The 14021-nt window shown below is 48.3% G+C and overlaps 1 protein-coding gene across 5 annotated transcripts in view; it reads right to left on the bottom strand.

Moving 5' to 3' along the window:
* Window positions 1-14021, bottom strand: part of MAP3K4 (mitogen-activated protein kinase kinase kinase 4) — a 69438-nt gene that overhangs the window by 2644 nt on the left and 52773 nt on the right. For 4 of the 5 annotated variants that reach the window (XM_087817731.1, XM_016211266.2, XM_087817732.1 and 1 more), the window contains 9 exons: window positions 13709-13801; window positions 10398-10498; window positions 9665-9745; window positions 6483-6674; window positions 5339-5409; window positions 4395-4511; window positions 3392-3551; window positions 1365-1487; window positions 648-754 (listed from right to left, as the gene is read on the bottom strand). In XM_087817731.1, coding sequence (XP_087673857.1) covers window positions 648-754; window positions 1365-1487; window positions 3392-3551; window positions 4395-4511; window positions 5339-5409; window positions 6483-6674; window positions 9665-9745; window positions 10398-10498; window positions 13709-13801 — 1045 coding nt within the window. Of the gene's footprint in view, window positions 1-647; window positions 755-1364; window positions 1488-3391; window positions 3552-3982; window positions 4317-4394; window positions 4512-5338; window positions 5410-6482; window positions 6675-9664; window positions 9746-10397; window positions 10499-13708; window positions 13802-14021 lie in introns of those variants that run through there. The other variant, XM_016211268.2, reaches the window with a different exon arrangement.

Here is a 14021-nt window from a genome sequence, read left to right as displayed (position 1 = left end):
TAGCTGTATATTGATTTAATTTCCTACTAATAACACTTAAGAGGTTTCTAACCTTTTTGTTTTATAAATAATGCTAAACACACAAACACACACACACTCTCTGCCTTTGTACATCTGTGTCATGCAGTCAGAACTGTGCAGTCACTGTGCGGCCTCTTCAGACGGCCTCCTGCACTCAGCGATATGCTGTGAAGGTTCCTCCACACCATTCTACAGCTCGATAGTGCATTTTTTATTGCTGCCTAATAATCCGCTGGCATGGATCACTGGTGTGTTTATCCATTTACCTCCTGAAGGAGGCCTTGGCTGCTTCTAACTTTGGGCAGTTATGAATAAAGTTGAGTCATGTGCCAGTTTTGATGTGGACTTAAGTTTTCAACTTCTTATTTCTTTCTGTAGCTGCTTGCTTCTCCACGCTTTAATTCAAGCTTTGTTTTCATTCACTTTAAAAAAGAGTTCTCTAAATGATGTATCTTATAAATACCTGATTCCTACTCGTCACTTGTCTTAGCCTCCCTGTACTTTCGACAGGTCACATTTTCATCTCTAGTCATGTTCTCTATTGAGCAGGAAGTGCGTCCACAGTATTTCTAATGATAATGCAAGGTGCCCTCCTGAAGGTTCTCCTCCGGGTGGGCTCTGCTCACCTTGCCAGTCACCATCTCTATGACAACACAGCCCAGACTCCAGATGTCAGCAGCACGCCCGTGACCTTCTCCTTTTGCGCGAGTGATGACCTCCGGGGCCATGTAGGCTTTAAAAGTCACAGATATGGAGAGAGGAATGGTTATTAACACAGCGCCACGTAACAGAGCCAAGCGGTCACATACATTCCACACAAAAAACAGCAGTATGCTGAGGGGGAAACTTTTCCGAAATTACGTAACAGGAAATAGCGCAACTTGAAAATAAGTATTTCAAATCAATTTCTTGAATGGACGTTTTAAGGGCCAAATTATCTTCTGAAAGACAGTCTTTGAACGTGAAGTTTTCAGATAAATTGTATTCACAATGCAAATATGAAACAACCTGCAAAGGAGGGTGTAAAAGTTTATGACACTAAACGGTCAGAACAAGTCTTTACCATTTAAACCTAATGTTCTTTTGACTGGAACACTTTTTAATAAACCCAATGTAAAACACAAGTTTTTCTAGGGAAAGAACAAGGCCTTTCCTCCCTCCTTTAGCCCTAAAAGAACTGTAACTTCCCAGTCCAACAAGTGCTCTTATAGGAGGAGGCCTGAATATCTAGTCCTTTGGCGGGTTAGAAAGGCCGCTCTCCAGGTCAGTGCTGACAGAGGCAAAGGGAAAGCTGGTCACCAGCACCGGAGGATTTCGTGCAGGACAAACCCAGCAGGGCCTACCTGCTGTCCCCAGCGTGCTGTTCACCTCCCCAGGCATGGTCTGGGCATTGTTTTTAAGCTTCACTGAGCATCCAAAATCTCCCAATTTGATTAGTCCCGACGAAGTAAGGAAGATGTTGGCACCTAATGAAAAACAAGCAATTGTCAGCCTCTGAAATACACTGTGGGCATTTTATTTTATTACATGTTCTTATTGACTTCAGAGAGAGGAAGGGAAAGAGAAAGATAGGAACATCAATGATGAGAGTCACTGATCGGCTGCCTCCTACATGCCCCCCACATGTGCCCTGATGGAATCGAACCACAATCTCCTGGATCACAGGTTGATGCTCAACCGCTGAGCCAAGCCAGCCAGGCAACACTGTGGGCACTTTAAAATTTACATGGTTACCTAAACTACAAACTAAATAACATAAGGGCTTATGAAACTTCATTAACAAAATGTAAGCATACAAAGATTTTAAGCTTTGTTCACAAACATTAATACAAAGCAAAGCAATTTTAATACTTGATCACGTTGACCAACAATTTCCGAGCTGAAACACACACACAGATTATAGCATTAAAAACCCAGAGATGCTGAAAAAGTCACTGAGGAAACACAAATGCCTGAGGTGACGGTCACTGAGAATGAGAGCTGTACACAACCAGCAGCTCCTGGGGCAGGAAACAACATGCAGATGAAAGTGGGCACACGCGGCTGTCCTCGGCCTCGGATCAAGGCCACCACTGCCCTGATTTCAGATGGTGACAGAAAACAACGCCTGTAACTGTCTCATGTTTCAAAAAGCACACACGCCTCACTCATGCTCTGTGGGGACCTGGGATTGCCACTCATCTCAGGGCCTTTGCTATGAAGTATCCCCACTCCAACTGAGCCAGCATCTCTGCTCTCCTGTGTCCCAGGGCACCTTCTTTGGAAAGCAATGCAGAGCCACTGGAGTTAGACAAGCAGCTGCACAAGGAGCTGCCGTCTCGGTTAATCCTCACGGCCTGGGTGCTCCCAGTGCTGACTTGGTCATTCCTGGCCACACGGGCACAACCTTAGCCATGCTGAACAGGACACAAGTGAACAGACTTCACTCAAGGACTCTGAGGGGCTCTCTTTATGGCCAATGCCGATAACATGAGGTCCCATTTCATGACAGTGGGTAGAGGCCATGTACGGTATTTGTGGCACAACTGGAAATGGGCAATGCCAGGGCCTGGCAAAGAGCCAGTTAAGCAAACTCCCAGAAGGATCCCTAACAGCAGAGCAAGGAGGAGGCTGGGGAGGCGACAAGACCACATGTTCTGGGTGCAGGGAGAGCAGCACAGGGAGCGTGCTGACTCTCACACCCAGACCAGGCCTAGCCCTGGGTGGGAGGTCAGCGAACTGCAGAGTGAGGGTGTCTGGGCCGGCATCAGACTGTGACAGAACGGGATCTCAGCCAGGGGCCAACTAGAGACAGAAATCATGTTGCTTTATTATCCCCAAGGTTCCTGGACACAAAGGTGAGGCTGTGTTCCAGGCAAGTGCAAAGGGACAGCACCGAGGAAGATGCATGGCAGAGGGAACAGCGCTGTACTCCATCTGCGCAAACCAATCAGCCCTCCGCGGACTCCGCTGGGCAAGGCTGGTGATGACGAGCCGCCTGAACTGGAAACGCAGCCCATGGGGAGCTGGTCCTCAGGACACAGTCCAGCATCCCTGACTCACAGTCACTTCACACACTCACGACATCATAGACAAACACACAAGGCCCTCGCTTGGGAAAGAAAAGACGCTCTGACCATGAACGTCTAGTGAACGCGCAGGGCAGCCAAGCCCATCTGTAAAGGCCAAGACCACTAAAAACAAAAATTCAGACAGAGTCGACTTTCCTGCTCAGAGACGAACTGTGTGTCTTACATAGTTTCTCAGTAGCAGGCTCTCTGTGGAAGAACGTTTAAAGTGAAGGCACTTCCCTAGAGAAATGCAGTCCGTGGGAGCAAGACCACACACCCTGGGCACACCTACATGTGGGCTGCCAGGTGAGCTGGGTTACCTTTAATGTCCCGGTGAACGATGCCATGCTCGTGGAGGACGTTGATTGCAATGGTGATCTGCTTAGAATACAGCCTGATGACATGCTCCTGGAGCCCGAGCCGTGACACCTCCTCCAGTGTGCCCTCGTCACAGTACTCCATGAAGATGTACATCTCCTCCTGCGGGAGGAACCGGACATAGCCGTGGTTACAGGCACACTAAGGGGGGCCCTGGGAGACGTCACGGCCGTGCCCTGAGGACCTTCTGTCTAAGGTATGCGACACCTGTCGTCCTGACACTGCACCTGTCCCACAACAGGCATTCCTGACTCCTGACAGCAGCGTCTGCCCGCCTCCTCTGTCTGGAATTACACACCAGTCGGGAGAGCGCCTCTGAACCACAGGGATGTGTCTCTAGTCCTCCAAAATGAAGCTGCCATATAACCTCAGACAGGGACCAACAGGGCTGCCCTACACATGTATCACTAAGTACTGACACACATCCTCTTCAAATACGAACGCTGAGTGTGAAAACATCGAACATCACCAATATCCAACTTCCCCCGGAAGCTTGGATTCCACCAAGATGCTCGAAGCTATCGTCTTTCCCTCAGTGTTTGTTTCTAAACACAGAGGGAAAGCGGAGCTGAGGCTTTAACGTCCCCACCTCGCAGTGGCTCCTTACACACACAGGAAGGAAGAACCGGCGGCATCGCCTAACCCTGTCCTCAACAGCGCTGCAGCCACGTGTGCAGGGACGCGGGAGGAGGCGCTGTGAGGCCTCTGAGGACCTCCGCTCGCCCGGAAGGCTGGGCCTCAGTGCTTTGTACTGGCGGGTGGATGACTACAGTCTACAACTTACATTTCGGGAAGAACTCCTCTAGTTCAGAGAAGGCAGAAATGATGTAACTCATGGAGATTTCCTGATAATTAGGCAAAGTTACTCTGCAATGAGAAGACCTGTGATGTAGACAGGACTCCAGCGGGACCCTCACTGACTGCGCAGCGATCAAAGCCGCTTACCCTGTGCAGCTCCACACCGAAGTACCGCACCAGGTTGGGGTGCTTGATGCCTTCAAATATCTTCAGCTCATCTGCCGTCTCCTTGATCGTTTTGTGGTCATTAGGCTGAAATCGAATCTGTAAAAGGCAGACTGTGGTTACTGCTGGTACCGTCATGAACGAGCAACAGAACAACTTCAAACACGAGGGCTGCAGAGCTGTCTCGACACGTCCCTGTCCTGACCCTGGGACCACTGTCAGTGTGTCTGTGACTTCACTCCCAGTGAACTGAGCACGCCCACTTCAGACTGGATGAACAGAAACACTGGGCACCCAGTGAGCCATCACCAGTGTTCGGGTTCTTGGCAAGATGAAAGCTGAGATGTGACCCTGCCCTTCATGGTCGACACCAGGCTGGAAGGAGGGTATAAAGGCAGTGCGGGAGGTGCCAAGCAGGGCAGATGAGAAACGATGCAGGCGCCCAGGAGAGGGGCATCAGCAGCCGACACACCAGCCTCTTCCTCCACTGCCCCCGCCTCTCAGCCATGAGGGCCTCCTCCTCGGAGACCACAGCCTTGGTTTCCCTGACAGCCCCCCTTAGGTGCCCCTGCTGCTCCTGCTCTGCCTCCCCGGAAGACCCCTGTAGATGCTATTATCCCACCCTCTAGGCTCTCACCAAGCTCCATTTCTGCCCCTTCTCCACGGCACTGACCACACCTATGCAGAGGGAGAATGGTTTGTGTTCCTGGCCTTATCCTCACCAGAACCGTGAACTCTACTCTCAGGTCGCCTGTGTAGCTGCCTGGTTGTCCCAACAGTATAAATGCTGAAAAGCACCCTCGGACGCCTCATGCAAAAGTGCTGAGGCCAGCTCTATGCACTAGACAAGTTAACACAAGTTTCTTTACCAAATCTCTACCGCCCAGAGGCTGCAAACGAGAAGGCCCAGGAGGCCCGACACTCACCTCCTTCATGGCCATCAGCTCGCCCGTGTCCACGCTGATGCAGGTGTAGACCTTCCCGTACTGCCCTTCTCCTGTGAGTAGGAACACAGGCGGCTCAGTCCCCAGGCCAGGGCTCTTACCTGCTGCCAATGTGACTCACCTTCCCCAAATCTGCAGCTGTATTTCTATCTCTACAATCATGCTCACTGAAGCTGACTACTACAAGTCCCAAAACAGTTCTGAATACTCCCAATAAATGAAGCCTCAGGCAATCTCCTCAGGGTCTCACCTGTAACTATCTAGTGAGAAGGTCTGACTTTAGCAAACCCCCGAAGAGGCATTACGGTGAGCACAAGCACCCGGCACACACCCCTCTGCCCCTGTGGCCCTGCAGGAGGCCTGGGCCGGGAGGGAGGGGCAGGCGAAGGGAGTGGCCAGCAGGAAGCCTGGGCACCATCTGACTGCACCTCACTGCTGCGGGTCCAGGAGTGTGGGGTAGACGATCTACTGACACACCTTTAAGGACATTAAACTACGGGGAAGGCTGACTAACATTGATAGCAATAATGAATACAATTTAAAAGTGTCTGAATGTTCTCTAACAAAGGTCAGGTTTCCGGAGGCTCACAGGGTCCTTCCTAGGTGACAGCTGTGTCTGCCTCTTCAGATCCAAGTGCTTGGCAGATAAATGCATTCAAATGGTGGAGGACCTGAAACAGGCTCCTTCTCTTCCACAATCTCCCACCAGTTGTTCCACAAGAAATGCATTAGGTGGCGTTGTAGAAAAGACTGTCCTGTCTTTATTTGCACTGTTTCTCTTCAATAATGTGCTTGTGGGGATAAGACAGAGAACACAGGCTACAGCCAGTGGGTACAATTCATATAGTTCCCCACTGGCAATTTCTGGAGTTATCAAGCAAAACTATTCAACTTAATGAGCCATTTAAAATCTCTCTCTAAAACCTCATTTTGTACTGTTCTTAGAGCACATTTTACAAATGAAGCAAGTAAACAAAACCACCCTGAGCCCTCGCAAAGTATATGCTGGGTGGGCATCTGCCAGAGGATATGAGAGAAGGGCCAGCCGTGCAAGCTTAACCTCAGGCGTGTGACTACTGCTCTAGAACAAAGATGATCCTTGTGTTGTGCTCTTTAGTTTCCTTACCAATTTTGTTTCCTCTTTGCCACTTGAAGGTCACCTTCCTCAGGCCAACATGCATGACATTATCATAAGATTTGGGGGTGTCACACACTTGGCCGATGATATTCTTCCTCCTCATTTCTCGATACCTCTTTTCTTCAAATAATCGAACTGACTTCTGGATCGCTTCTATGGGTCCTTGTTTAGAAGCGGTATCTGCACGGAGAAATTGCAAACTCGGTCATCCCAATCACTATTATCAAGTCAATTCCCAACAAATAATCAGAAAAACAGAGCAATACATTAGCGCTCCATCGCAGTGAAGCTTGGCATTATCTGTTCAGATCCATGGCAGAGGACCAGGGGAAGTACAGCCTGTCACAACCTACCAGCTCCAGAGCACACCACCCACTGTACAAATGCACAGGAAATACAAGCCAGTCAAGATAAGCCCACCATGTCCTCTCCCAAGGCTGCTGGTCAGACTACTGCAGTGACCACCCACCTGCTTCAGTTTCTCCTCTCTCCAATCCACACTTGTTGGGCAGAATCATCTTACTAAAAAATAAAATCTGATCACGTGACCTTCCTATGTAAATTTACTTCACGGTCATCACAATCTGTTTATAAAAAATGCGAAGCCCTCCACATGGGACTTGAGGTCCTGCACAATTTGGAGCCCATTTATCTTCCCCAGTTCACTTTTTTAAGCCACTCCCCTTCTCCTGCCACAGGCTCACAAGTCACACTAAACAGACACTCAGGGAACACACCAAACTGTTTCTCACTGCCAGGCCTTGGTTCACACACTTCTGTTTGCCTACGATACTGTCTTCCCACCATAGTGCCTGGTGAGTAGTCTCACTTATCGCAGCTCAGCAAGAACACCCCACCTTTCCTGGGAAGCCCTCTATGATGAGGAAGGAATTCAGTTTCCCTCCTGTGGGAGGGGTACAGAGGTCGCTCTGGAATCAGACCGCCTGGAACAAAACCCAGGCCTCACCGGGTTTCTGGTGTCTGACGGTGGGCAAATCAATTGACTTCTCTATATGTCAAATTCCCGACCTATGAAATGAAGGTGATGACACCTGACTCCCAGAGCTGTTGTGACAACTTAATGAAATCACACATTAGAGGATTTTCCCCACAGTCTGGAATTCAGGAAAACTCAATAAACTTTAGTTATTGTTATTATTACTCTTCGTTTCCCATCAGGCTCCATATCTCTATTTCTCCAACTTACTTTATCATGATTTACAGTGAGAAATATCTTTTACACACGTCGAATCTAAAACGATAGTTTCATGAAACATCACTTGCTTTTACTCCATGTGACTCAGACTCCAGGCTATTTTTTTAATGCTTAATTTACATCCCACTAGTGGGTCACAACCCAGAACTAGAAAAGTACTGCCTTCTACAGGTCTCCATTACAGCATTTCTCACACTGTTGCCTAATTAGCTATCTAAGGGCCTGGATTTTCCCGCAGACAAAGAGGTCCCTGAGGACTGGGATGACTGTAAGGTTAACTTGAGGTGAAAAATTCCCAGATATTTATAATGTTCCAATCACAGTTCCTTAATATAGTCATTTCTTAAAAACACGGGTCCCGTTCCTTTATCTCCACCACTACACATCACCTCCCCCCGGCGCCGAGCAAGATTTCACAGCTGTGAGGCCAGGGACTCCACCATCAAATATTTCTCAGAAAGGCTTTTTTTTCCCTTTATTTTTTTTTTTTAACAGTAAAATATTTCTCAAGATTTCTCAGTCTTAAATATGTCAATGTGAACAGGAACTCTCTGAAGACTTCCCAAGTTTACTTGACCACCAAGTATTTGTTTTGAAAACAATTGCAAAGACCTGGCATCCATGGGAACTCTGGTTACATAGGCTACCGGAGAGCCTCTGCCCTGTCGCCCAGGCTCACGCCACCGGTCTCCCCGCCCTCTACATGCACCCCGCCTGCCCAGGCCTGCCCGACGTTGCACTGCAGCTGTCCCTTGTTTCCACTCCTTTTTGAAACCCTACCTCAGTGCAGTACCTTACTGTCTTACTGAGTGAGTGCAGTTAGTCACTGGTCTCCCTTCCTCTCCAATTCAGGCTCGCAGGTTAACCTGCCTCCATGTCTTCCTTCCCCACCTTCCCACTCCCAGTTCACACCAGCGGCTCAACAGGCTCAGGGATGGCCACCGCCTCTGGTCAGGCCCATCACTGAGCCCACCACTCAAGACTGGCCATGACCTGACCTCCCCTCACCCTTTCGATTTCACCTCCACTGACATCTACACTCTCCAGCCCAGTCCGGCTGGTCCATTCTTCAGTCACTGGGCCTCCAGCTGTTTCTCCTTCTGTGTTTCTCCTCTCGGCTTAATGCAGACCCATTATTCATTCAAGGGCCAGCTCACGCCTCCAGGAAATCCCTCCCGACTGCTCTGGCTGCGGGTGGTAAGCAAACTATTCTTCTGACCAGTCACATTTCAAAGGGGTGCTGTGACCGATGAGAAGAGGACTGGACGCGGCACTGTGTAGCGTGCTCTAGACCCTGTCATTTACCACCATGGCCACATTATCGGTCCTCTCAGAAACCCTGGTAACTTTTGAAAAAAGAGCAAGATCCATGCTGCCTATTGCCCAGTAGCTGTGACTGTGAACACGCGAAAGCATCCTGGAGACTGTCAAGTGCCAGACCAGGGATTTTTCTGCTATTTATTCTTTTGGTGAATTTTATATCCCACTAGCGGGTCACAGCCCAGAACTGGAAAAGTACTGCTTTCTACACGTCTCCATTAAAGCACTTCTCACAGCTTCCTAATTAGCTATCTGAATACCTACTTTGTAAGATAAATGTTTGCCCTCAACTTCTTAGCCTAAGAAATGAAAAGTTACTCATTTTATAAATATTATATTCCTATGATGTACAAAGAATTATGCTCAGGGCCTATCCAAGGAGACAGATAAAGTCAACCAGCCATCTCAGTACATAAAGATTACAAATGAATAAATGTGCTCCTGATCCAAAGGAGCTCGTAACTTACTGTAAGAAACAGGAAATGTGCACAAACAGCACATACAGAAGGTGACGGCAGATGAGAAAGGAGATGATGAGTATTAAGGCAGGAGGTCTATGGACACTGAAGCCAAAGCACCTTCTCTGAAGCCTCTCTCTTCACGTAAGACACTAAGTCCAGCCTCCTGCACTCACCCTTGGTCTGGCTGATGAGCGTCCGCAGTTCCCAGCTTCTTCGTGCCGACCCGCTCGCATCGCCTCTCGGATAGGCTGGCTCTGCAGAGAGTATTTTTCACACAAATGACGACTCGTGAAGCAGATACGCGTGCTTCATCAAGAGCAAGGCTGGAACGGTGAGCGGGGGTGACGGGCCGCCACCAGCCTGTCCTTCCCGGGGATTAACTACAGTTCATGGGAGTGAAAGAAGCTGCCTCTACAATCAACTCCAGAAAGTCGCACCAACCTAAGAAGCTGTTAACAGGGCTACAAAATTTTCACTACACAAACCTTCCACAAGTAACAAGCAACAGAACACGGAGCGGGGAGTGGATGACATGGGGACCACACGTGAGCAGTCCCACCAAGGGGCCCAGCAGTGCTGCCGTGCGAGCCGCCCCGCGCTTCCTGGCAGGCGCCTCGATCCCCGTTATAGTAAAACTCCAGCGTGTCATCAACACACGCAGCGTAAGAACGCTTGGCAAATAAATTATCAGGAATAATGATTTTTTAAAAAGCAATGAAAGGAGACCTAGGAAATGCAAACACAGCTAAAAGGCATCTACATTAAGAAGCTGACTGCTCAGCGCTGAGTCTTCTCACAAAGCCCTGGAGTTTCTTATGTCTCCTACCTTTAAAAAGACATTACACAGAAACTGGTGGACTGAGACAGACAGGCGTCCGAGGATGCAGGAGACACCTCCACACTCACCGTCACGCTCCTCGGTGGGGCTTGAATGGCGACTCAGGGACCTGAACTGCAGCTCAGCGGCGATGGATGCCAGCCGGTCATTTTCAGGGACACTGGAACCCCTGTTGTAATATTTTTTAAAAGGAGCTATCAGTCCACCTGAATTCAAAACGACAGATCTGTGAGCTTCCAGAGCAGTGGTTCTCAGCTGAGGGAGACTTGGGTCCGTGGGGACATCTGGCCCCTAGTGGGTAGAGGGCAACACAAAGGACAGTCCCAGGAACTACGCACCCAGAGGAGCGGGGCTGCTCTGGGGAACTCCTCGAATTTAGAAGGAGAGCTGTATCTTCATCCCTCCACAGCCAACACATGAAACCCTGACTGCATAATACACTGTTTTATGTTAAAAACAACAAAAATGAAAATGAAACTGTATTCACCGACGTGTTCACATGTATGGAAAGCTCCATAACTTAAGCCCAGGATGGATAAAAAGTATTAGCCAAATCTGGTTAATATTTAAAATTATCATCAAATTATAGTTATGTGCTTAAATCTTAAAGTGCTAAATCACTACATGACTCAAAGGATTTCAAGTCTCTTAATAAGGAGACAGAAGGGAACCCCTCACGCTTCTCAAGCAGTAGCCAAGCAAAGTGCAAAAGAGCGGGAGGCTTACACACCAAGAGCACAGTTAAGTTGCTGCTTTTCCAGAATGAAGTTAAAAGCTAATTGCTCAGCAACCCAGAATGAATCCATAAAGAGCAAGACCCAAAATGAAGTAAGGAGGTGTTAAAATTATAATACAAATCATCTAGAATAAACATGGCATTAGTTTATGAACAGGTTTAGTGTGGAATCTTAAATGAATGATGAATGAAGTATGGTAGCATTTATGCTCTTTCTCACTAGACCCTGGCCAGGTTTGGCCACATGGTCTAATGGACAGACTAGCTATGAAGTGTGCGGCGCTTCCGACGTCCCTGACTCTCCATCTAGGGCAGCACTGCTAAGTCCAAGGATGGGGACGCCCTCTACTGCCCTGTGGCCCATCAACACCATGGTACCGCTTCATGGAAAAAGCACCGATGCCAATGTAAAGAAACACATCTGCTCCTCGACCATGCACACAATGGATGGGCCTGTGTAAAGTCACTTAACTAAGCCTATAGGTTCCAGAGGCAAAATGAATCAATTCCACGTCCTCCGAGTTTTGCCAGGATAAAAGGCAAGAGAATATACTAGCAGGCTGGTGAATTTTTTAATAGCTAGTTTCAGGGGTGGCGGGAAGGGTTGTAGAGTTTGACAATTTCCGTGGTGTAACTACTGGCTTGCAAAATTCCTAAAAAATTAATCATCAGCTCTTGCAAACCAGTAAGTGATAGCTCCAGCAGGCAGAGCACTGCAAACAAGTTTTATAGGCAAGATCACTGAAGCCCAGACTACTTCCTAAGTGAAACCAAATCCAATGGAAACACTGATGTAGGGCAAAGTACGATTTCACTATGGCTGCATCTCCAAGGTGGGCGAGGACTGCGCACCGCAGGGCTGGGCATCCCTGCCAACGGGGGAAGTCGCAGGAATCATTCTACCTCCTTACAACACAGCCACAAACCAGGGCCGCCGAGAGACTCCGGCTTGAGGGCATGTGCGGTCTTCCTAGGGCCCACCACCCAAGTTCCTGGCAGCGGGCTGAGGCACAAGGGAAACTGAGCATGTGCCAGGTTTGAACGCCAGAGTGAGACCATCACAGGCTACGCACGTCTCGTGCGGCTCTGCTGCTCTTGCTCCGTCATGTACACAGTGCCGCAGAGAGAATGTCAGGCCGCTGTGAAAAACGGCCTGCAAGACGGCACGCCATGACGGGAGTAAAGTCTCCAGCTATGGAGGCTCATCCTGAGGGTGATAAAGGAAGATAAAGAACACTTGCAAAGTGGTGCTCGTAAGATGCGAGAACTCTACCAGGCCAGCCTACGACTAAGGCATGGAAAGGCCCAGGTTAGCTTTTATACGAAAGTGCATTTAACGCTCCACACTGCCACCTTTATAAACACCTCACACCACATACGAACCTTTGGAGAAGGGCAACGTTATCCCCCCTCCTCATGGTGGAGAAACCCCGTGTGGACTCAGAGCAGCAGCGCGGGGGCCAGGCTCCACAGTTCCAGTGACGGGCCCTCCCCAGCTATGGCTGCACTTTAGGGCAGGTCACCCCTTAACTTTGTGCTGCACTTATCAACTAGACAGTCTCGGTGACCCCAAGGACATGGAAACACTGGCCAGGAAATGCTCTAAATATAAAGAGGGGAAATGGGAACTTGTTCAAAGTTAACTGTTAATTTTTTTAGTTTACTGCTTAAGCTGTAAAATATACTGACTTTTTTTAGGTTATAGTTTATCACTAAATTAGAAATATTAATGATTTTTAATGAGAAAATAGAAATGTTTTTAGAAACTTCAGACTGTTATAAAATCTAAAAGCATTTAGTCTGCTTTAAATTCTAGAGCCCTGTCACCTTTCTGCCAACACGGCGCTTATGTCTGTGTTGACCAGATTATCCCTCCACACCCAGTTTGGGTTGGCTCTCTCACCATCCTTACTGGAAGATGAGGACAGTGACCCTTCTACCAGATATAAAGGTAGAATTAAAATTGATCTAATGTCCTTGCAATTAAGTATATGAGACCTTGATGAAATCTCCTGGCCAAAAAATAAAAAACAAACAACTGATGTGGGAGAAACTGGGACACCCTCCTTGCTAATACTAAAGACTTCACGTGAGAGGGATTTTTCTGAAGCTTGACAAACATCTGATGACTCTCTCTGGTAATGATCTATTCTCCATGAGATATGAACCCCACGAACTCAGTTTCTACTTTACAAACCACTTCTAATCAATAATCATAGAAATCAGATAATTTGGTTAGAAAAGTGATCCTCTTAAAAAAAAAAAAGAATCACCACCTTATGGTACTAATCAGCCATCTTTGAACCTCAGGAAAGGCCGGCCTTACCAACTTCCCACACCCCCTCCTGGTGGGGATCAGGATCTTTCCTCTGATACTCTCCCCAAGAAAGTTATTACAGGCAGAGACTCTGGTTGTTTGGGTTAATATCAGTTCTAAAGAAACATTAAAATCAAGCCAATTATCTACTTGTGCTGGTCGGTCCTGCAGCACAGCTCTGACAACCTCTGAAAGCCCCTGAGCATCACATGCACCACAGGGAAGAGACCCTGCCATCCGTATCCTGGGATACACCACAGGGGCCGAGGTCCCTGTGGAAGTGCACACAAGGGGCAAGGGGCAGGACACTGGCGGAGTGAGACTACCTGGCATCATGGGCACTGCTGGTGGGTTTGGGTGGCGCAGAGTCGCCGCCTGCGGGGCCATGGCTCCGCGCGTCCGAAGGCACGCTCCGGGTGCTGAGACGAGAAGAAAAGCTTCAGGAACACGGGCGACAGAAGGGAGCGGACTTGCAAATGGTTTTCAGTTAAGAATAAAATAGGGTAAGTGAAAAGTATCTTAAAACATAAAATGCAAATTGTTCGTTGAGATTCAGGTCTAGGTTTGGGGGAAAATCACCTAATTTCAAACTCATCATTTTAAAAACAGGTGTGGTCTTTCCTAGCAAATACTGTCAGA

Source organism: Miniopterus natalensis, chromosome 5 (assembly GCF_054644295.1).
Source record: "Miniopterus natalensis isolate mMinNat1 chromosome 5, mMinNat1.hap1, whole genome shotgun sequence".
NCBI classification, from domain to species: domain Eukaryota; kingdom Metazoa; phylum Chordata; class Mammalia; order Chiroptera; family Miniopteridae; genus Miniopterus; species Miniopterus natalensis.
This window is presented reverse-complemented; position numbering and strand designations above follow the sequence as displayed.